This window comes from Quercus suber, unplaced genomic scaffold (assembly GCF_002906115.3).
Source record: "Quercus suber isolate HL8 unplaced genomic scaffold, Cork oak 2.0 scaffold_11, whole genome shotgun sequence".
NCBI classification, from domain to species: domain Eukaryota; kingdom Viridiplantae; phylum Streptophyta; class Magnoliopsida; order Fagales; family Fagaceae; genus Quercus; species Quercus suber.
The window spans coordinates 2,674,015-2,696,974 of record NW_027069477.1 but is presented as its reverse complement, the minus strand read 5'-3'; the positions used below and the strand labels follow the sequence as shown (position 1 = coordinate 2,696,974).

At 33.9% G+C, this 22,960-nt stretch overlaps 1 protein-coding gene and 1 long non-coding RNA gene across 3 annotated transcripts in view; one reads left to right on the top strand and one right to left on the bottom strand.

Moving 5' to 3' along the window:
• Window positions 1-17,889, top strand: part of LOC112031637 (uncharacterized) — a 36,826-nt gene extending 18,937 nt beyond the window's left edge. Inside the window, exons 5-7 of one of the 2 annotated variants that reach the window (XM_065778973.1) lie at window positions 2,812-2,859; window positions 13,638-14,068; window positions 17,119-17,889. In XM_065778973.1, coding sequence (XP_065635045.1) covers window positions 2,812-2,859; window positions 13,638-14,068; window positions 17,119-17,724 — 1,085 coding nt within the window. In that variant the 3' untranslated portion in view covers window positions 17,725-17,889. The remainder of the gene's footprint in view (window positions 1-2,811; window positions 2,860-13,637; window positions 14,069-17,118) is intronic. The other variant, XM_024064337.2, reaches the window with a different exon arrangement.
• On the bottom strand, window positions 5,452-7,274 carry LOC136069888 (uncharacterized). Its single transcript, XR_010631096.1, has 3 exons — window positions 7,111-7,274; window positions 6,115-6,182; window positions 5,452-5,814 (listed from the first exon to the last, which is right to left on the bottom strand). It is a non-coding gene; the product is annotated as an uncharacterized LOC136069888 (long non-coding RNA).
• Window positions 17,890-22,960: the final 5,071 nt, after the last annotated feature.

Sequence of the window (22,960 nt, the reverse complement as noted above, 5' to 3'; positions counted from 1 at the left end):
TCTTTTCCTTCATCGTCCTATCATCATTTACAATTTTCTTTGGAGTGAATGGAATTAAAAATTGTTTTAAGAGAAAGACAAGAGGTGGTTGATTGAGCAAGAGTTTAAAACTTAGAATTTTATTTAGAAAAGAAAAAGAAAAGAGTAGACATTGGAGACTAGGAGAAGAGAAATGATACTGGGCTTGAGAATAATGGGCAAAGAAAGTGGAATTTGGCTTGGAATGAGAGCTACCACCACCACGTCCACAATTGAGTTCTTAAGGAATTATCTAACGATCAAAACTAAGGACAATGCTGATGATGATTAGCTAAATTTGCCATCTCTTTCTCTCTCAAAGTTTCTTTGAAACGGTGGTCTTAGTGGGAATATGTGCCAGTGTGGCAAAGTCCAGCTCCCGCTTTCTCTCTTAAGTGGGTTTGTTCTTGATTTTTACACACTTCTAAATTTTTGATCTTCATTTATTCAACTTTTTATTTATTTGTATGTTTATAATGGTACTAACCAGCTAGGTTATGAAGGACTAATGAAAGTAATCTTAGATAGGTAAAGTGAAGAAGTCCAAACCACAAATAAGCACTATTAAAATGGGTCTAACCACAAGTTGGTTTACTACAATAACAGTTTTTTTATTTTTTTATTTTTTTATTTTTTATGCTTTTCCCAAAGGTGAAGGAAGACAATGAACAGTGGCTGTTGTGTGTAAACAGAGAGAGAAACAATTAAAAAAAGGTGAAAAATACTATTTTAGTTCCTACATTTTGACCATATTTTCATTTTGGTTCCTACTTTTTAATTTACCACATTTAGTCTCTAAAATAAAAAGATGGTCTTGTTTTGGTCCTATCGTCATCTCACGAGCGGAAATTCTCTATGTGATAGACGGAATGCACTGTTGGCACAGTATATGTTGACGTGACCATTAAAATATTATTTTAAAAAATTATTTGGCATTTTAAAAATGCCACGTCTAGAATTTAATTTAAAAAGCCAAAAATAAAAATAAAAATTCTAATTTCTTAATTTTAATTTAAATTGAATTTTTTTTTTCCAATTTTAAAGATTAGGAAAAAATTGTTTGCAGTAACTTTCTCAATTTTTCTTAAACTTTCTTGGTAACCAAACAAAACATTAGAACTCAAGCTCATATTAATTTCCAATTAAAAATTTCAACCAACTCATATTTTCCAAGCTCTCTCTCTCTCTCTCTCTCTCTCTCTCTCTCTCTCTCTCTCTCTCTCTCTATACAGGCTGACTAAAGGTGAGCTCTCTCTCTTTCTCTCTCTATGTTCTTGGCCAAAAATCCTTCTTTCTTTCTATATCTCTCTCTCTCTCTCTCTCTCTCTCTCAAAATCTTGGCTAGAAACCTAGCTCTCTCTTTCTCTCTCTCTCTAAACCTATGGCTGAAAACCCAACTCTCTTTATCTACATCCATGGCCGAAACCAATAGTGGCTTTCTCTCTGAACCCATGGACTAAATCAGTGGTGGCTTTTGGACTTGGGGTTGGAGGTGTTGTGGGTTGTCGTGTTTAAGGTTGTGTGGTTATGTGGCTATTTGTGGTTTCTAATCTAGGGTTTTGTTCATTGATTTGAGATTTGAGTTTTGTGTTTGGTTTCTCAGAGAACATAGGAAAATATCGGTTGAGTATTGTATTTGGTTATGCATGGGGGCTGAAAATCTAGGTTTGAGTTTTGTGTTTTTGTGTTTGGTTTCAAAGCATAAGAAAATCTTGTTGAATGTCTTTGTGTTTTGTAAATTTTTGTGGGCATGTCTTTGTATTTTATAAATTTGAGTAATTTTATGAGTTTGGTTGCTAAGAAAATACAAGAAAAGAAAAGAAAATCTAGATTATTTTTTTAAACTTTACGGGCAAGGTTAGTTTGGGAAGAAAATGAAGAACATGATTTACTGGGAAGAACACATGTTCTGAGTTCTTCATGCTCTTCAGAGAAAAATAAAAAAAATAATTTAATTCTTTTCTTTTATTTTTTTAAAAAAATAAGAAAGTTAGAATTTATTATTATTATTATTATCTAATGTGACTTTTTTTAATTAAATTGCTGATGAGGCATTTTTAAAACTCTAAATAAATATTATTTTAATGGTCACATTAGCGTTTACTGTGCTAACAGTGCAATTTGTCTATTATGTAAATAATTTCCGTTAGTGAGATAACGGTAGAGACCAAAACAAGATAGTTTTTATTTTTTATTTTGGGGACTGTATATGGTAAAAATAAAAAGTAAGGACCAAAATGGGAATAGAATCAAAATGTAAGGATCAAAAAGATATTTCCACCTTTTAAAAAAATTATACATAATAGAAATAGAGTATTTGATAGGAATTAGATAACGTGGGTGTTTTGAAAACTAGTTAGCTAAAATAGTAAAAATAAGTTTTTATTCTGAAATAAACAGTAAGTTTTGCATAAAATATTGTAAATGCTAACAAAATGTTTATTTAGGTGATGTGTTGGGAAGTCAATGTGAGGTTTTTTGGAGTTTCATTCCCTAAATTGGTCTCTTATCCTAGTTTAAGGAGACCAATATCAATGCTAACATTGACAATAAAATTTTGTGAAATCCTCTTTTTCTCCGTGATTCCCTTTCATCAAAGAAAACTACAATGAAAGCATTTCATAACATTGTGAGATTACAGGATGGAAAATAATGAGATTTAAATTTTAGTGCTTAATTTGAAATTAGGATTAAAATTTAGGGTTTTAAATATATAATACTTACCTCATTTGTTCTTTTTATAGTACATAATAATTTTCAAATACACAATTAAGCAAAGTTTTTACATTGCAGGGACATATTCATTGAGCCAGCTAGTTTCAAATCTCCGAACTCTCTTGGGTATTGTACTTTACAACTCAATTTATTATATTTCCTTAAGTTCAATAAATTAGATTATATAATTAAAAACATATAATTATATTGAATTATATTATTTGGAAAATAATAACAGTATTTATATTTTATTAGTTAATATAAATGGAAACCTATAAACCTAAAAAATTGGTATCTAAGTTTTTCACATTAAGTGTTTGACAATTCATATAATCACATCAACTAAGAATTGTTTCACGTCCGTAGGTTTTTCTTTTGAAAACCCTACGATGGTGAAACAACTTGTCTGTCTCTTAGACTGTCCATCTTTTCCCCAGTTTTTGGTGGAATCTTTATTGTTTTTAGTTTTTTTTCTCTTAGTTTTTTGTCTATGCATTCTATGGACGACCTTCAAGGGAGATGGGCGAAAGTGTCGCTCAATACAAAGGAAACCTAGAAGGTAAACCTTTCTACTAACATTGTGGAAATAAGTAGGGTTTTGGTTGCTAAGTTCTTTACCAAACAGAGGATAAATCTTGAAGCTATTATGAGAATGCTAAAGATCATGTGGAGGTCTGGGGGAAGTTTTGATATATGTGATCTTGAGAACAATACAATTATGCTTTAATTCGTTGATGAAGAGATGCAGGGACCATGGTCTTTCGATAAATACATGGTTGGCTTTTTTGATCCAAGTGAAGCTGCAGCAGTGGAGGATACTAGGTTTGATACAGCATCCTTTTGGGTACAGATTCATGGGTTGCAGATTAGATGTATGACAAGGGAAAATGTTGAGGCCATTGGAAGCACTTTGGGCAAGGTTGAATGCGTTGAGGAATCTGCCAAAGGTGATTGTCGTGGGCGTTGTATGCGAGTTCGGATCAATATCAATATTATGCAACCATTGTGTAAAGGTCAGCTAGTGAATATGGGAGGTCCTAAACCACAATGGATCTTGTTTAAATATGAACGCTTGCCAATTTTCTGCTATTGGTGTGGGATCATGAACCATGATGAGAAGGATTGAAGCTATGGGTGAGTAGTCTAGGTGCTTTACAGAAGGAAGAACAACAATATGGGGCTTGGATGCATGCCACCATAGAGGTTTCAAGTACACCATTTTGTGAAGAATAAGGAGGATTACAATTGAGAAACATCTGAATCTCATTGTACGTGCAATTTAGATTGTTAAACTTGTAAAGAAAGTGAGCTACAGTTCTAACGGTACATTTAAGTGTAAGAGCTTATGAACAATAAAAATGGGAACACTTAAACATCTAAAGAATGTAAAGAGGAAAGTAAAGAAGGCATGTAACATACGTGGAAAACCCTTAGGAAGGGATGAAAAACCACGACGTGTAAAGGACACAATATCCTTCACTCTTTAAAGCTATCTATAATGTGAAAGTTTAAGGTTTTACACATGGTGGTGTTCTTCCTAAAAAGCCTCTCTTTCCTCACTTTCTTACCCAGATTTATAATTTTCTCTCTATCTCTCTCTTGCTCTAATTGCTCAACAACATGTTCCTCTTATAGTACGAGGAATGTTGTTAGGTACATGAAAACAGGTGTCAATCTCTCATTCCTCCCTTCAAACCCTAATACAGCTACTGTACTATACTATGGCCGAAAAAGAGAAAAATCGCCAATGTCAGGGTAGTGGGATGAAGGGCAATTCTGCTACACCATAAGGGACTAGTAATAGAAAAGGAAAGGGACATCAGGGAGGTTAGGAGTGATATATGCATCCTTAACAGCGGTCCAACACAGCTTCAACCAATGAGGAGTGTTCTACACCTTCTGACTATAGGAAGTTGCTATCTCCCTTTTACGCTAGTGTTAGGTGTCCATGCCAGGCACGTACTTCACTTTCCCCAAGGGTAATTGTCACGACCCAAACTTGTATTTCAGAATTTAGAGCATGACTGACATGTTAATATCAAGTTTACCCCAATACTAACACAAACCAATCTAAGCTGAAGGTGCTTATCAAGAATTGTTTCTTGTATTCCTTTTTATTTTCTTGCATTAAAGCCATAATATACATACCAAAATGATGAAAACCTTGAAACTTCATTTCATTTGAACTTTGCAAGATTACCACTTGGCTGAAAGTTAAGGTATTCGTGTAAATATTACATAGCTAAATGTTTAACAAAAACTCTTATTTACAAACCCAACCCCAAAGACATATAACTGGGGTTCAAAACAAACTAAGGTTACATCTTGATTCCTCTTCTACAACAAATGAGCTAAACTGCTATACAACAAAAAAAACTATACATTCTAACAAACGAGAATCACAGAATCCTTACCACCTCAAATACTCTTGTTGCTTCTAGGAAGAACTAGTGTACTGAAATATAATAGGGTGAGCTGTAAAGCCCAATAATGTTTTAAGCTCTATGGGCCTTTAATAAGAATTCATTGTAGATCAAATATTTTATGAATTTGCCAGCTTTGATAAAATAGCATTCATACTATTCACATTGTTCTTAAAATAACTTATGAGCTTTTAGATGAAAATACTTCACTTTCCTTTCATATAATAATAAAAGGACATGATAAGGAGCATAAACATAATTTAGTAACTTTATCTTTAAAAAGACTATAAAATACTTTATCATAAACTTCTCATTAGACTTATAACACATTCGACATACCTTTCTTATAATTTCCAAATAGCTTAATAGCTCATTTATAATACATATTAGTCAGTCTAATTGTAAGTCTATCACAACTTTGGGAGGCTTCCAACACAAAGTGCTAGGCATCCAGCATTCCCCATAATAGTAGGTAATCCCAAGATCATATCAGAAAGTATCACCCCTTTCGGTGCGATCATATCATCAACCATGGGGGTCGGTTGGCATCCTCCACAAGTTGGCTGTTCCCAACGAGGGCGGGTAGAGCAGAGTCCTCACCACTTATAATGGCCAATCAAAATCTCCAAGGAAATACCAGTGCTATAACCCCTACTGGCTGAGTTCAGATCATAACAATGGAATAACCGAAAACTATATTTTTCTGATAATTATGCTTTTACATAAATACTTCATAATAGTAGCATATTCACTTCATTCTTAAATATTATGTTCGTGATATAAGTAATAGCATTAATATGCTAAAATTATCGTATATATAAGATTGAACAACTCTCGAACATATATTTTTACTTAAATTTTGCTTATATTTAACATCTCTAATTAAAAGGTTTTAATGCATAATAATTTTCTAAACAATCTTTATACTTATCAAACGCACATGTCACATATCCCTTACCTGAAAACAGAAGACGCGAGAGATTTGTATAAGAGGAGCTCAAGTGTCCATGTTCTTGTTCTCGTCACCTAGATGAAAGACCAAAACTTATTAATAACAACTCTTTCTAAATATATAAACTTATACATCAATCACAGCCTAACTCTCAAACTCAAGAAAATTCTTAATTTCCATCACACAAGGTTTCCCAAAGCACATGATACATTCATCGAACACATTATGTACCCAAATCAAAGAGAAACCAAGGCATGAAATTTATCTATGATCCAAACATACCAAAGGATGAGCATACTAAATTATAGCTCAAAATATTCACCCTAACTTTAGAATTAATCCTCAAAGTCAGGTGTATCATATGCTGTTCACTGCTCATTTTAGCAGCATATGCCTCATTTGTAAAAATACAAATGTGCTGTCCATACACATCCAAATCTCATGAAATTTTACAGAACCACTCCCCTGAATGTCTAGTATATACCATATAGTCAAAGCATAAAACCATGATTAATTAAATATCATACAAGACAACATGCTTAAATCTGTCCTGATAGAATTTCATGCAACTTAGAAATTAAACCATTATTTTTATATTGATCCAAATGCTGTGAGACCATTTCCATGACAATCGTGTGTGTCTTAGAATTCATAAAAACTACTCGTAGCATCTTAATTCAAGGACTATGATTTAATCCAAAATTTTCTTGTTGTAAATACCAAATCTGTTACAGTGACAACTTTAACATGTTTTCGTACAAAATCATCAACTAATAGCAGTTGACCTTCACTTCATGTGGGTATTTTTATACCTATACTACACATGTTAGAATACATGAATAGGCATCTAAACGACTATGATATCTTCAATCTTTCAAATAGCTAACACAAAACTGCAAATTCGGCTTTTAACAATCAGATTAGAGAACAAAGAAGGGAAACTAAACAAAACAATTACACCATCAAAAATACCCAAAACCATATATAGTTTAATCTACTTACCCGCAAACTTTGAAACTGAAACTTTAGTGTTAGGCTCTTAATTTCTTCTTAGAGAGAGATATCTATGATTTTCAGTGAAAGAAAAGGAGGGCTGTTGTGTGATGGTGATGCTGATATGAACAAAGGAAGAGGAAAACAAAGGAGTAAAGAAAGATGAACCAAGAAGTTTCTGGTGCAGCGAAGAAAAGATAAGGAAAATAACTCGGGTGGGGCACGTGTATGCTAAGGGGAATAGTGAGTGGATGACTCACCTTACAACTTTTAGCTTTTCAAAATTTACTCACCACCCCCTATAAACTTATGTATTCTAGAAAGGCCCAAAGAACAATATAACTTCGCATATAAACCCCTACCTTTATAAAACTTCTTTCTACAACATTAAAAGACATATATCTTCTATAATATCACAATATCAAAGCTTTATACACTTAAAGTAATTAAGATAATAACAAACATATAAACCTATAAAATTAATTATACAATTAGGTTGGGGTGTTACAGTAATCATGCCGTTGGCATGAGCCATGGATACCCTCTCTTTGCCAATGTCCCAGTTTCTTTCCTTACAGCTTATCCATGTGGGTCTAGATTTAGCCAGGTTAGCACTCATGTTTGCCTTGGCTAGTGTACTGCACACTCACCAACACACACTGTTGCCAACAATTCCACTCTTGGACGAAAGTAATAGAGTCTAAACACAAGCTAGTGTCCTTAGTAAAACACAAATAGTAAACTTTATGAAGAAATAAAGCCACCACATGTCTTGACAAATGGAGAAATTCTAAAAAATCCAACTCTTTTTAAGGCCCACCTTGAGTAAATTGATATGGACCTAGCTAACTCCCTTCGCTTGGCCATGAAACCTCTAGGGATAATGTGAGAGGAAAGGAGAGGGACTCTACTACAAATGAAACTGGAAAAGTTTTGGAAAACCAATGGGGAAATACTAGTACGTTGGCATGCACAAATGAAGGTTTTTTCCAATTTCAGGCACGTCCAGGAAATAAGGAAAGGAATACAGACCCACAAGTGGAGGGTGGGGTGATTAGTGAAGGAGAATTTGGTTCTGGGCATGCTAAGATAGTGCTAATGGATACGAATAAGGATATCTCTACCTTGCCCAACAGAAAGGGAAGTGGAAGTGGTTGGCTCCAGCCAAACAACAATAGGATACAATGGAAGCTGAGATTGAGGGCCCAATGCAGAAGAGGAAATTGAACATTGATGGTGCGTTGAAGGAAACATATGTGGTAAAAAAGCTAAAGATAAAGGAGGAACAAAGGTTTTGGGCAAGCTAATGGCTTAACATTTAGGATTGGCAGTGGTTTTTGTGTAGCACTGCTGGGTCCAATGGTATCTCAAGTTGGAACTGTTGGGAACTTGGGAACCCCCGAACAATTAGGGCTTTTAAATGAGCTCCACATGATGAAGCTCCCAAACTCGTCTTTCTCATGGAGACAAAGCTACCACAAGAAAGGATGAATTTTTTGAAACATGAGTTACACTTAGGGTTTAGCAATCTTTGGTGATGGGGCGAGTGAAGGCCTAACTTTACTTTGGAAACCGGAGTCGAAGGTGGATGTTTTGGGTCTTTCACATTAGTATATTGATGCATTAATTGACTATGATAATAGTGATGAGGTATGGAGGTTTACAGGATTTTATAATCATCCTAAGACCAACAAAAGGGAGGAAATATGGACTTTATTTTAGTCCCTCAACCACAATAATCAAATCCCTTAGTTGTGCATTGGAGACTTTAACAAGATTACTAGTAGTTCTGAGAAGGCAAGCGGCAATATTAGACCAGCTAGATAAATGGATAGATTTCATAGGGTCATACATCACTGTGCTTTCTAGGATTTAGGCTTTGTTGGGGCCCCATTCACGTGGTAATAAATATTGGTGAGGAGGGGCGGATTAGGGTTAGGTTAGATTGAGCTTTAGCAAATAATGAATGGCAAGCTAAATTTTAGGGAGCTACTTTACACCATACTGCTATGCCCACATCTGATCACTCTTTCCTTGCTTTACAGTTTCCATATATTAGATTCCAACCTCAGGGTGGTGTGAAATTGCTTAGATTTGAAGCAATGTGGCTCTGAGATCCTTGGTGTGATGAAGTGGTTTAAGAAACTTGGCAGGAGGGTCTATTTAGACCAGGTAGTTGCCAATTTTTAAATTGCCTAGAGAGTTGCTTAAATTGCCTAAATAGTTGCTGGTATAGGCTTGTGTCATGGAATAAAATGGAGTTTGGCCATGTTGGGCATAAGATTGCAAGTTTACAAAAATAGCTACAGAGTTGGAAACTTCAGAGTAGAGGTAATGACAATAGAGAGAAAATTGAGGAAGTCCGTCGTGCATTGAATAGTTGGATAAGGAATCAGTGATGTGGAATCAAAGATGAAGAAATATGTGGTTGGTGGGGGGTGACCGAAACATTAGTTTATTTCTTGCAAGAGCTTCTAATAGACATCAAAGAAATTCTATGACGTGTGATGCTGAGGGTATTTGGCAGGAAGATGATCGTCAGGTTGAGACTATTGTGGTTGATTATTTTTCTAATATTTTCGAATCTAATGGAATAAATGATGCTTCGACAGTAGTAGAAGTCACCCAACCCGTGGGGACTAAGAGTATGAACAGGGGGTTAGTCCAAGAATTTCAAGCTGCTGAGGTGGTCAAGGCTTTGAAGCAAATGCATCCTAAGACATCACCATGCCCCAATGGTATGCCACCTCTTTTTTATCAACATTATTGGTCTTTAGTTGGTAATTGTGTTAATCAAACTGTCCATGATTTTCCAAACCGTGGTATTATTCCCCCAAAATTCAATGAAACTCCTGACGTGCTCATTCCAAAAATAAAATACCCAACGAAAATCACCCAATATAGACCCATTAGTCTCAGTAATGTTGTCTCTAGGATACTTGCTAAGGTTCTGGCCCTAAGGCCACATTGTCCTTTCTTGGGGTTTACACCAAGGGGACCCTCTCTCCCTGTATTTGTTTCTGATATGTGTAGAGGGTTTATCAGCTCTTCTCAAGAAAACAGTGGATGATAGTTAATTGAAAGGATTAGCTGCATGCCAAAGGGGTCCTAAAATATCACACCTTTTCTTTGTTGAAGATAGTCTTATTTTTTGTTGAACCATAAAGGAAGAATGCTCCAACTTACAGAGAATTCTGGAAACCTATGAACAAGCTTTTGGCTAACAGTTAAATTGGGAAAATACATCCTTATTTTTTAGTAGCAATACACCATAGGATGTTCAAGGCCACATCAAAGATTATTTTGGAGTAGAAGTAATATGTTAGCATGAGATTTACCTAGGTCTTCCTTTTCTAGTGGGAAAATCAAAGTGCAATACCTTTCGGCCACTAAAAGAAAGGTTGGATAATAAACTTTTGGGGTGAAAAGAGAAGATCTTATCACATGCGGGGAAGGATATTTTTATCAAGGCAGTGGCCTAAGCAATACCCATGTACACTATGAGTGTTTTTAAAATTTTGAATACTCTATGTGATGAGATGACAAGCATGGTTCGGAATTTTTGGTGGGGGCAAATGGAGGGAAAAACTAAGATAGCATGGCCTAGTTGAGATATGGTTTGTACACCGAAGGAGGAGGATGACTTAGGCTTTTGTGATCTTAAAACTTTTAATCTTGCACTTTTAGCGAAACAGAGGTGGCAACTTTAGACAAATACGTCATCACTGGTCCATAGAGTTTTAAAAGCTCGCTATTTCCCAGATAGTGACTTCCTTGGGGTTGCACTGGGATCTCGACCTTCTTTTGCTTGGAGGAGCAGGAGCATAGTGGCAGCACAAAAAATTGTCAAACAAAGCTATAGATGGCAGGTGGGGAATGGAGCATCGTTTAGCATTTGGACTAATAAATGGTTACCTAAACCATCCACTTTCAAAGTGATCTCTCCGCCAAATAATACCTTTGAACTTTCCAGAGTCAATGACCTCATTGATCCCCTGAAGTGTGAATGGCAAACAGATTTGGTGAGGCAAGTTTTTCTTCCACCCAATGTCCAATCCATTCTAATCATACCTTTAAGTTCTTGTCTGCCACGAGACCGGCTACTGTGGGCATACACTCCAAAAGGGAAATTCATGGTTTTCAATGCTTATTAAATTGCTTTGGATGAAGCCATGAATAGTGGGGTGGGTGAACCTTCAAATGGTGATACACAGAAAATTCTGGAAAAAAAATTTGGAGCTTGAACATGCCGAATAAGGGGAAGTTTTTTGCCTGGAGAGCGTGCTGAAATATACTTCCCACAAAAGCAAACTTATGCAGAATGTATGTGAAGCTTGTGGATTGGGTATAAAATCTAGTGGACACATTCTCTGGGAATGCGAAAAAGCTTGTGTAGTGTGACTACTTTCAGGGATTAGTTTTGATACATAGGGGGTACAGTATTTAGAGTTCATGGATTTAGTGTGGTCTTTGATCTTTGTCCAGCATGTTGGCAATGACATTTTGGAGATGCTGCTCATGATAGCTTGGCGCATGTGGTTTGATAGAAATGTTGTAAGACACTGTTACTCTCGACAATCTGCAGAAGAGGTGGTCTAGTTAGCTCGATTTTTGCCAAATGAATTTCAAACATAAAACCTTACTATTTCATAGGCAAAGGACAACTTGGATGATCCATGGACATTGCCTCTAGCTTCGAATTATAAGGTTAATGTGGACGGTGCGGTTTTTGCTCAGAGTCAGTAGGCTGGTGTCGGGGTGGTGATTAGAGACCATGCTGGGAAGGTTATGGCAGCACTAAGCAAAATAGTCCACCAGCCACTAGGACCTTTAGAGATGGAGGCCAAGGCAATGGAGGAGAGAGTTACTTTTGCTTGGGATGTGGGTATAAGGGATGTGATATTTGAAGGAGATTCAAAAATTATGTTTGATGTTCCTATGGGGTTGGGCTCTCCACCGGTGGCTGTATCAAATATCTTAACTGGAATATCTTAAAGGCTTCAGGGTTTTAGGTCAGTCAAAGTTTCTCATGTGAAGTGACAAGGTAATGGATCAGCACACATTTTGGCAAGTTATGTCTAAGAAGTTTTAAATAGTGATAACTATGTAACTTCGATGGAGAAAAATCCAACGCTGATGAAGTTGGCTTTAGCTTAAGATATATTGAATTTATCTTCTTCTTAATAAAGTTACTATCTTCCCATAACAAAAAAAGGAGAATAGTATTACTTTATTTCAAAAAGAAAAACTAATAATAATATAACTAATTTTTAAAATTTTTTTTTTGGCTTGGTTATTTTTTGATTAAAAAAATGGTTTATAATGGAAAATTGGGAACAAACATGTTTTCTTTAATAACTATTTTAAAATTGTTTTTGTTTTTTAAAGTTACATTCCAGTCATAATCCAAACTTAAAATTTACTGTTACAACTTTCATATTTCTATCTAAATCTAATTCGACATTTGAAAATTTCACATTACATTCCCTCCTATTGGTTCTTTTAAATTTACATTTCCTCCCATTTTAATAAAATGAATTGGTTCTTTATCACATTCCCCTCCAATTTTTCATTTTTTTATATTTCACTTGCTTTTTCTCACATAATGACAATAAAGAATACAAGTGGATAGAATTTATTGGTAATTTTGTTAAATCTCACCTCGAAAATAATACTCTTATAAGCCTGACTGGTAGGAGGATTTTTGTTTTTGTTTTCAAGACAATATAAAAACAATTTTCAAAAAATTGAACTTAAAACTAGTTTTCAAGTAATAATTTTTATATTTTACGTATTTGGTTCCAACTTTTTAGAAAAAATTTCAAAATACTAAAAACAAAAAAATATTATTTGGGAGACCATTTCTATTTTTGAGATTTTAAAAAATATATATTTAGAAAGTGTAATGTGTAGAATCTTTAGATTACTTTTTTTTTTTTTTGGTGTGGATAATGATAAGGAAATAGAGTTCATCCTTTTTTAAAAAAAAAAAAAATAATGATAAGTTTTAAATTTGAAGGGTATGAATTTTTTTTTTATCCTGAAAATACTCCTTTAGCCATTTTCAAAATCCTGTTCTAAACCAAGAAAATATGATACTAGTTTTTTGAAAATAGTATTTAAAAAAATGTTAGCCAAACAATAAATTCAAGTGTGGGACCCACCATTTTATGGATTGCAAAGCAAAAAAAATTATATTTAAATACTCTTACCAATCAAGCCCTAACTTATTAGGTAATTTTGTTTTTTTTATTATAATCACACATGCTTACTCACTTCTTTACACTATTAAACTAAGTCCGTGGGGTCCGAAATTGTTTCCTTTTTTTACCAATTAAATGAAGGAGACAAGAAAATAAGACTTTCAGATGTTAATCTCAAGCCCACCTTAAATGGAGTATGCTAATCTTTAAGGTAGCTTAGATAATTACAACTTTACAAGAAAAAGAGATTGTAAGGTTTTATTTTTTTTTTTTTTGGTTTAATAATTATATGTTCATCTCGTTAAATTGTCAATGTTTTGATTATTAACCAAGGTATCGAGCATCTATATGAAATGAAGTTGGCCCATTTCCTGTCCCGTGAACTCCTCAGTCGCATGAAGGACCAGATATTGATTTCAAATACTCGACAAAGGGAAACTGGTAGCGTTGATTTAGCCATCCTCCGTGCAATCAAGGAAGGGATTTTTGAGTTTGTTTTTGATATTGTGCAAGCGGATCCACAACTTGTGTGGACCCGTGATTCAAAATCAAGCAGCATTTTTTCGGTTGCAGTCCAATATCGTCATGCCAAAATCTTTAGCCTTATCTATGGTCTTGATATTAGAAGCGCTTTGGCAGATTCTATAGATTCCCTCTACCGTAATAACTTATTACATATGGCAGGGATGTTAGCACCTTCTACTTCACTTAATCACATCGCAGGTGCTGCTTTACAGATGCAAAGAGAACTACAATGGTTTAAGGTTATCTCTCTCACTTTCAATTTCTCGGTCATTTAAATATTGGCTATATGTTCACTTAAACAACTATTAGAGTCTTTAATCAAGCAGTATCAGTAGGCTACAAAATGTTACTGTGGCCCTTTTGAATATTTTTTGGTGTTTGGTTGTACGACTTTCGCTGGTACTGAAATTTACAAAAAATTTCTATATTTTTATGTAAATATCTTATAATAAGTTTCAATTCATTACTTTAAAATATTAATACAGAAAACTAAAATCAAAGTAAAAAAACACAATCGAAATGAGAGTACAACAACAAATAAATGCTAAAACAATTAATAAAAACTATCAAATAAACTTATACACTCACATGCAAAATTACAACCACTTCAAACCTATGAAAGGACACTTAGGAATTGTTTTTGAGCTACTTTTAAAATGAGAAAATTTAGCTACAAAATTGGTTATAACTTAATGTTACAACCTTATTCAATAAAATAAATATTACTACATATTTGAAAATTTAATTGTTGAATTGCATGTTCTTTACGCTTTCAATACACATGTCAAATTTTGTATCATGCAATCGGATATTATTTATTATATGATCTATAAACTTATATCTAATCTATAATTTTAAACTACAAAAACTTGCAATTAAAACAATTTATTGATGACATAGCTATTGTTTAATTTTCTAAAAAATTTCCAACAAGTTGGATATAAGAAGAATATGTAATCCAATGGTGGATTTGTCAAAATTTGCCTCTAATAAAAAACAGTATTGAGTAAGGTTGTACTTTTAGGCCACAACCAATTTTTTAGCTAATCTTTGTCCATTTTAAAATATTGGGGGAGTGATTCTTTAAGTTTTGAGGAATAGTGTGATCATTTTGAAAATTTCATGAGACATTTTTGTCATTCAATGGTCTTTAAGGGGTTTTTTTTTTTGGGTGGTTGTAGGTGCATTTAAGTGATTTTAGAGGTTTTTGAAGGTATATTTTGGTCATATTTTGTAAGTTACTTTCATTATTTTGGATATTTTTATTATTATTGTTTGATTATTTTGAATATCTTAGAGGTATGTTTGTCATTTTATAGGTCTTATTCTAGGTCTTACTCTAGAGGATGATTTCATTGGGTATTTTTTTTTTTGTCCTTGTCATGTTAGTGGTTTTAAGAGTATTTTGGTTATCTTGAAGGTTTTAGGGGTATTTTGACTATTTTGAAAATTAAAAGGGCATTTGGTGATTTTGAAAATTTTAGGCAATTGTCTAAGGTCTACAAGTAGAAAAAGCCCCCAAAATTTGTATCCCTTTACTTATGAGATTATTAATTTACTCGTATCTTACTAAGTCTTTAATTAATTGAAAGTTGAGACCATCGTCCAAGTCAAAAAGGGCTTAATAATATGCTTAATATGGGTCTGATAATATACTTGTATTGGATCATGATCTCAAAAGCTTGAGTTTGAGCTCAAGCTCGGTTTGATTAATGAATCAAGCCAAATCAAGCCTAGCTTAAACTTTTGGATTTTCTAATGGGTTCAAGCTCAAACATTGTTTGTGGGCTTGGTTCAAGCTCAAGCCAAGTTTCAACATTTCATATTTTTTGTCAAGTTGAGTTTAAACGTTCAATACTCGATAAAGCGCAGCTTGCGTGTTTACCACCCTACTTTCAAATAGTAGTAGCAACTAATTAAAAAAAAAAAAAATAGTAGTACCAACTAGATACTAAAACAAAAAAAAAAAAAAAAAAAAAAAAAAAGAAAAAAAAAAAGAGAAATTTTTTATAAATAAAATTAGTAAGAGTCTGTTGCTAATACCTAAGCCAAGTTGGAATATTTTATATTTGTTGCCAAGTTGAGCTTGAAAACACTTCACAAAGCTCAGCTTGCGCCTTTATAGCCCTACTTTCAAATAATAGTATACCAACTAATTTTTTTTAAAAAAAAGTAGTACCAACTAGATACTAAAAAATAAATAAACAAAAAAACAAAAAAAGAAAAAAATTTGTTATATTAAAAAATTTTGAGTAGGAGTCTGTTGCTGCTCCTTAATTAGCGAGAATTACCTAATCCAACCTAGGTAATGATTTAAACCCCAAATTTTAAATTTAGGCTTAATATAGGTTAAATGCAAATTACGTCCTCTAAGTTTGATTGAAATAAATTTCAGTTCTCTAACTTCACTTTTATTTAATTGAGTTCTCTAAGTTTTAAATTTATTTAATTCAGGCATTCCATCCAATTTCGTTAAAAAATTTCCATTAAAAAATATTTTTCTCTCATGAAAATAATCTATAAAATTAACTAAAATATTTTATAGATTTTTTATGGTAGAAAAATTTTATAAAAAATTCTTTGTTATGTTCATTAGTTAATTGCATACTTAAAAGTAATTTTTAACATAATTAGATGAAAGATCTTAATTGAATAAATTTGAAACTTAAAGGACTTAATTGATTGAAAGTAAAGTTAAAGGCATGAAATGAATTTTAGTCAAACTTTGAAAGTGCAATTTGCATTTTATTCTTACTTTTAAGCTAAATTAAAAATTAAATGCCCAAAGCAATCGAACTTTGAAGTCCAAATTTGAGTTTTACAATGATAACTTCAACTGTATATAAAATGTTTCCCTCTTTTTAAGGGATGAACCATCATTTTTATTGTTGCCAATAGAAGAAGGGAAGGAAGAGAAGAGTGAGAAGAGGGGAGGGGCTTCAAACTTAAAACACGAAGAAAGTACAAAACAAAAGTATTGAGTACTACTAAAAATAAACCTTAAAACATTAATTAAAATATTGATGCAGATGTGAAAAATTGTGAGAGTTGTAAAATTTACATTTCAACATATTATGAGGTCAACAAAAAATCAAAGGTTTCGGTTTTATAATGTGTGTGTACGTGTGCGTGTGCGTGTGCGTGTATATATATATATATATGAATTACAGTTAATGATATTTAATTATGAAACTATTAAATATTAATGTTAATATTTACTTTTCTTAAATTTTTGTCTTTTTTAATGTTGCGCTATTTTGGCTTCTTAGACTTTGTTTAACAAATGTAGGAGGTGGAGAGCATTGTCCCTCCCAAGGTTCATGCAGATTTAAACAAAGAGGGTTTGACTCCTCGAGAATTGTTTACAAAAAACCACAAGGACATGAGGAAAGACGGAGAGCAATGGATGAAGGACACAGCAACATCTTGTACTGTGGTGGGTGCTCTGATTGTTACCATCATGTTTGCTGCAGTATTTACTGTTCCAGGTGGTAACAACCAAAATGGCTTTCCAATTTTCTTAAATAAAAAATTATTTATGGTCTTTATTGTATCCGATGCTCTCTCACTCTTTTCTTCCTCAACTTCAGTCTTGATGTTTCTAGGAATCCTCACATCTCGTTACGCAGAAGAGGATTTCCTTGAGTCCTTACCTAGAAAGATGATAATAGGCCTTTCCACCCTTTTCCTTTCTATTGCAGCCATGATGACAGCCTTTTCTGCTGCTCTTTTTCTTACGCTACATGAACAATCATGGATTTTCAAACCTGTCATCTGTTTGGCCAGTATTCCTATCACCCTCTTTGTATTGATGCAATTCCCTCTTCTTGTTGCCATGGCCATTTCAACTTACGGACCTAGCATCTTCAATAGGAAAATGAAACGTTGGTTTTAATATATTCATAAATTGTGCTATATGATGTATTGGTGTCCTGTTAATAATTGGCATATACCAACCAAAGATGAAGTGTTTATTTCTTTTTTCTTTTTTTCTTGGAAGGTAACTGTTGAATGTTCAGCTCCAATTGCTTACTTTTTTTATTTTTTGATTTTGGACATATAATTATTCCATTATATAAGTCATGCATCTATGTTGCCATTCTTTGATATTTATTCTTTTAGTTACTTTGGGGAAGGATAGAATAATGCCTAATATTTTAGTAGATTACCCCCCTCAACATTAGGACTTTACCTAGGTTACAAGGTTATCAATGTCCATCATTTATTAACTGTTTTATTTATTTATATAAAAGGAATCTTTGATATCATATGTTGCTTATGGTCGAATTTGATATGCTACTATTCTCAATTTTAAGAGGTATTTTTCGATAATGCAATAGTTATAATGGGGAGGGAAAATTTGAACCCTGAAAGTGCTAACCAATTGAGCTATAAGTCTCTTGGTAGGTCATTTACTAATATAGTGGCTAAAAATTCACTTATTTGTTTGCTTTGATTTAATGAAGTTATTGAATTTAGTGATAAATCTTACACAATATGAATTAAACTACACCGATAAACAGTTAACCACATATATCAATACCAAATTTAAAAGTAGTAAATATGAAAGCATTATAAGTAAGGCACAAAATTTGATAACAAAGTGGAAAACTAAAGAACTTTTTTAATGGAAATACCACTTCGAGGACAAAATCTTGTAAAATATTCACTATAGGAATAGTAGTTAAAATAATCTACTTACAAAATATTTGAATAACTAGAGTCTTTATTACAAACTCTGCAAATTCCCCGCTTGCCTTTTTATCATAGTAACCCTAAAACATCTACAATCTTGCTAAGCGAATCTTCTCCATCAACTCTTTATTTGCACAAACCAGAAACTCTAGCACTCCAAAGAGTCTGCTGAAAGATATTGTTGCAGAGAACCTCTCCATAAAGGATTTTATTTTACAACTTACAAGAAGGTTTTTCTTAGTTAAGCACAAGGAGATAAGGAACGTGATTTTCTCTAAAAGCTCAATGTGTGGCTTCCTTTTATCTATAGAACAATTGTGCATAGTATAGATTAGGTACACAAATTGAGGTAAAAGACCTTGTTGGAAATTCTAGTCCAAATGGAAAAAAAAAAAATATGGTTTCCGCAATCTTACACAAACGAGACTTGAACAAATGATAGGTGAAATATCGAGTTCCTTTAGTATTTCGCATGACCAAAGATTCACTCATTTAATTATCTCTATCACTTGAGCAAAGATCCACTGTGAGTTTTTAGATCTCAGCAAACACAAAAGATTAACCTAGTTAATTAGCCAAGTTGATTACTTAGTCCAATTTCAGATTTAGGTTAATACAAACACATCATATTATTGTAAAGTGCGGAAAATAAAGAACACAACAATATGATAACCTAGGAAATCAAACTGGTAAAAACCTGGGGAGGATTTAACCTAGTGATCCTCAAGGTAAAACTGAATCCACTATAAAATAATCGAATTTTTACAATAGCGACTTAGACCACTAACATCCTATTGCTACCTCTTGTAGAAAACTTACTAACACGACCATGTGCAAGTTCTGAGACCACGAACTCCTTCTTTCTTGGATTCTCCAACAAGTACAAGCACTCCTGCTTTTGTATCTTTAAGTTCTTTAGTGCAGCAACTGAATGATCATAAAGCTCTCAATGAAATCTCATTCTTGATAATCCTAAGCATGTGTGAAGGCAACCACTTTTCAGATCTCACAAGAGATTCACATATACAGCAAATAGAGCAACCTCAAAAACATGGCTAGGGTTTCCCTTTTATACTTAGGGCAAAACATAAAACCCTACACGTCATATGGGCTTAGGGCTGAGTTAGAAATTCTACAGAAAAAACATTCTGCCCGACTTTCGATCGGTCGAGTCTAATTCTCGATCGATAAAGCCAAACCGAATTGCACAATGAATTCTGCAGTAGCTCGATTCCAACTTTACATAAAACACATAATTTGAGCAAGTCTAAAACAAGACTAAAAACCTGTTTTGATTATGGTTTCCCAACAATACAAATTAGACTTCTAATACATTAGTTCCTAGGTACTTAGAACCTAACAAACTCCCTCTTTGGCAATCCGTGACAAAACACAAACACAATGCTCAAAGTTACAAGTAAAAGCCCTTTACAAAAATTATGCCAATTACAAAATAATCCAACCTAACTACTATCCATTAGTTGTAAGTGTAGACAATAGCACGAATGAATCAACCTGTATATTTCCTGAAACACTTAAACAAAACGCATAAGCGCATGTGTGGAAAATACAAGTAAAACAAAAAATAAATTCTTGACTTCACAAAACACAAAACAAAGACATATATCATGAATAACTCATAAATATAAATCAATGAGCAGTGAAACAAGAAACATAGATAACAAAGTATCTCCCCTTAATATGAATAGCCCAAAAACAATACATCAAGAGCCAAAAAGGATACATACATAGTAAAGCACCTAGATACAATCTAAACTCCATAAGCTCCAACAAACAAAATCTCTCCCCCTAACTACAAAAATCCTCTACAAGTGTCCAAAATGTACAAGTGTCCAAAATGTACTTCCCCTTTTTGTGACAAAATGCCAAAGGGTAATCAGAATCCGTCATCAAAAGGAGATGGCGAAGGCGAACGTCTAAGATGCGCCAAATCTACTCGCAAGGCATGGAGCTCATTAAGCATGTCCACCAAAATCTGACCATGCACTGCCTGAACGGTCATGACAGTCTCCAATGTATGACGAATGTCAAAGTCATCCGAAGTAGATGGTGGAGGAACAGCAGTAGCAGCAGCGCCAACAGGATCAACAGACGCCTCACCAGAAGTAGTACCTATAGAAGAAGGAGGGGGTGCGGTACCAGTAGGCTTAACACGAGGGCGTTTAGAGCTCTCACTCTTTTGAGTAGCCCTCTGCCTAAGAAAAGTGGCACCTATGGGAGCAACAATATGAACAGACTTAGAAGCGGGGAAACCCTCTAACCCTAAATGTAATAAAATCTAATGAATGAAAACCGGAAAGAAGAGAGCGTGACCAGTGGAGGCACTCCTATGAACTTCGTTCAAAGAACGAAGAATCAGATGAGGGAAACTAATAAGAGCATCTATGACAAGAGCGTACAAAAACACACATCGCTCAATAGGGATGGTGTGAAGATGAGTGATATGCCACAAAGAATTACAAGCTATCCTAAAGAAAAGATAATGAATCTCAGAGAGCTCAGTAGTGGTGATCCTAGGATCAGAACCCTACTGGATAGAAGACCCAGTGATGTATGACATGACATCATCTAAGAGAGGAGACTCATCATAAGGATAGACAAGGTCTGGGACTACGAGTACCCTAAGAGCAGCAGCCACTATCGAAAGGGTAATGGTGAACTCTACACCTTATATCTAACACTTAACTAGAGTGTTGGAATCATAGACGCGGATAGAGAGGTTCGAGTAGAACTCTCTAATCAGGGTAACTAGAGGAGGATAATCAATATCCAAAAGTGGCAACCAGCCCTGACGCTCAAAGTTGGCCCTAATGGCATGATCAAGCTCATCTAACAAAAGCTTATGCTCAGCCCAAATCTTTCTCTTAAGGTTTAAAGTCTATAAAGCTCCCAGCTTTTCTCACTTCGAAACAAAGTGCCTACGGAGGAAGGAGCAGAAGAAGAGGAGGATGTCCTATGGACTCTAGTCTTCCTAGGTATGGTGCTAGGGTAAGGACAAAGACACAAGAGAAAGAACCAAAAGAACCAAAAGAAAAAATAAGGGCAGACTGCAAGTTAGCACAAAAAAATATAGAAATAACAATCTATATGATGCATGAACAGATAAATGTCATGATGCATGCTCTAATGCAGTGATAACAAGTTCAATTTAAGTTTAGAATCACAAAATTAGCTTGAGCATAGAGTTTATAACAAAAACCCCAAAATTTTGAAAAACCACTTGTTCAATTTGTACTAAATTGACCAATTGATCATCACACAAGTTAGAAAATAGTTTATAATGATCAAGTTAATCAATCCAACAAGCCAATTTCATCAATTAAACTCAATTTGAACAAAATCCCTAAATCGTGTAGTTTCAAGCCCTAAAATTTTCAATTTCTCACAATACATCAAATTGATCAAATTAAACACCATAGATCATGTTTATAACATCCCCCAACAAAAACCCATTGATCAATTATGAAAGAAAAGACTTAATTCATCAACTAACCCCAAAAATTTCATAGGTTCGAAATTTCCCAAATAATGCATCATTTGATGCATGAAAAGTGAAAATAAATGCAAAAGGAAGGGTACTAAGGTCTTACCGGCCATGGGAGAGAAAAACCTTGCAAAAAGAATGGAGGAAAATTACAAAAAATCGAATTGGAGCCTTGAACGAGTCGTATAGAGAGAGAAAAAGTTGAAAAACTTTTGAAAAAGTGAGTTTGAACACGTGAAAATTAGTTTTTTAAAAAATTCTCTACACGATTTTCGATCAATCCAAAAACAGATTCGATTGGTCGAAAATGCTTCGGTTAATCCAACACCAATCGAGCACCGATTGAAACAGACAAAGGCTGACCAAAATTTTAATCGCAATTTCGATCAATTGAAAAACAGGTTCGATCAGTCGAACTTCTGGAAAAATCAGATTTTTGAAAAACACAGCATTTTTACTCAGAAACTCCTCAGAGTATTGATTTTTATAAATAAAATGCATGAGTATGATATGAAATGCTTTTCAAAAACACATGTTTTGAACCCAGATTTTCCAAAATTAAGATTTTCAATCAAGACCCTTATATATTCAAGCATCAAACTTGTTTTGCAAAAACTCAAGAAATTTTCAAACTTGGTTGGCCAAACCAAAATCACACACCATAACATGTACAAAGTTTAGCAAAAAGTAACTTGTGTGGTGTGTGCAACTAGCAAAAACTTGAGATACATGTGAGGTGATATGTAAATAGAAATCAAGCACAAAGTCTACAAAATTCATCACATAGAATTTGAGAGAGACTATCACCTAAAGAGTTACATCATATAACTCCCACATCTCCTAGAATAAAAACTTGCAATCATGTAAGTTTCTTGATTTGCCTCATATTGTACACACCAATTTTAATTGAGCAAAAACTTATTAAGATATC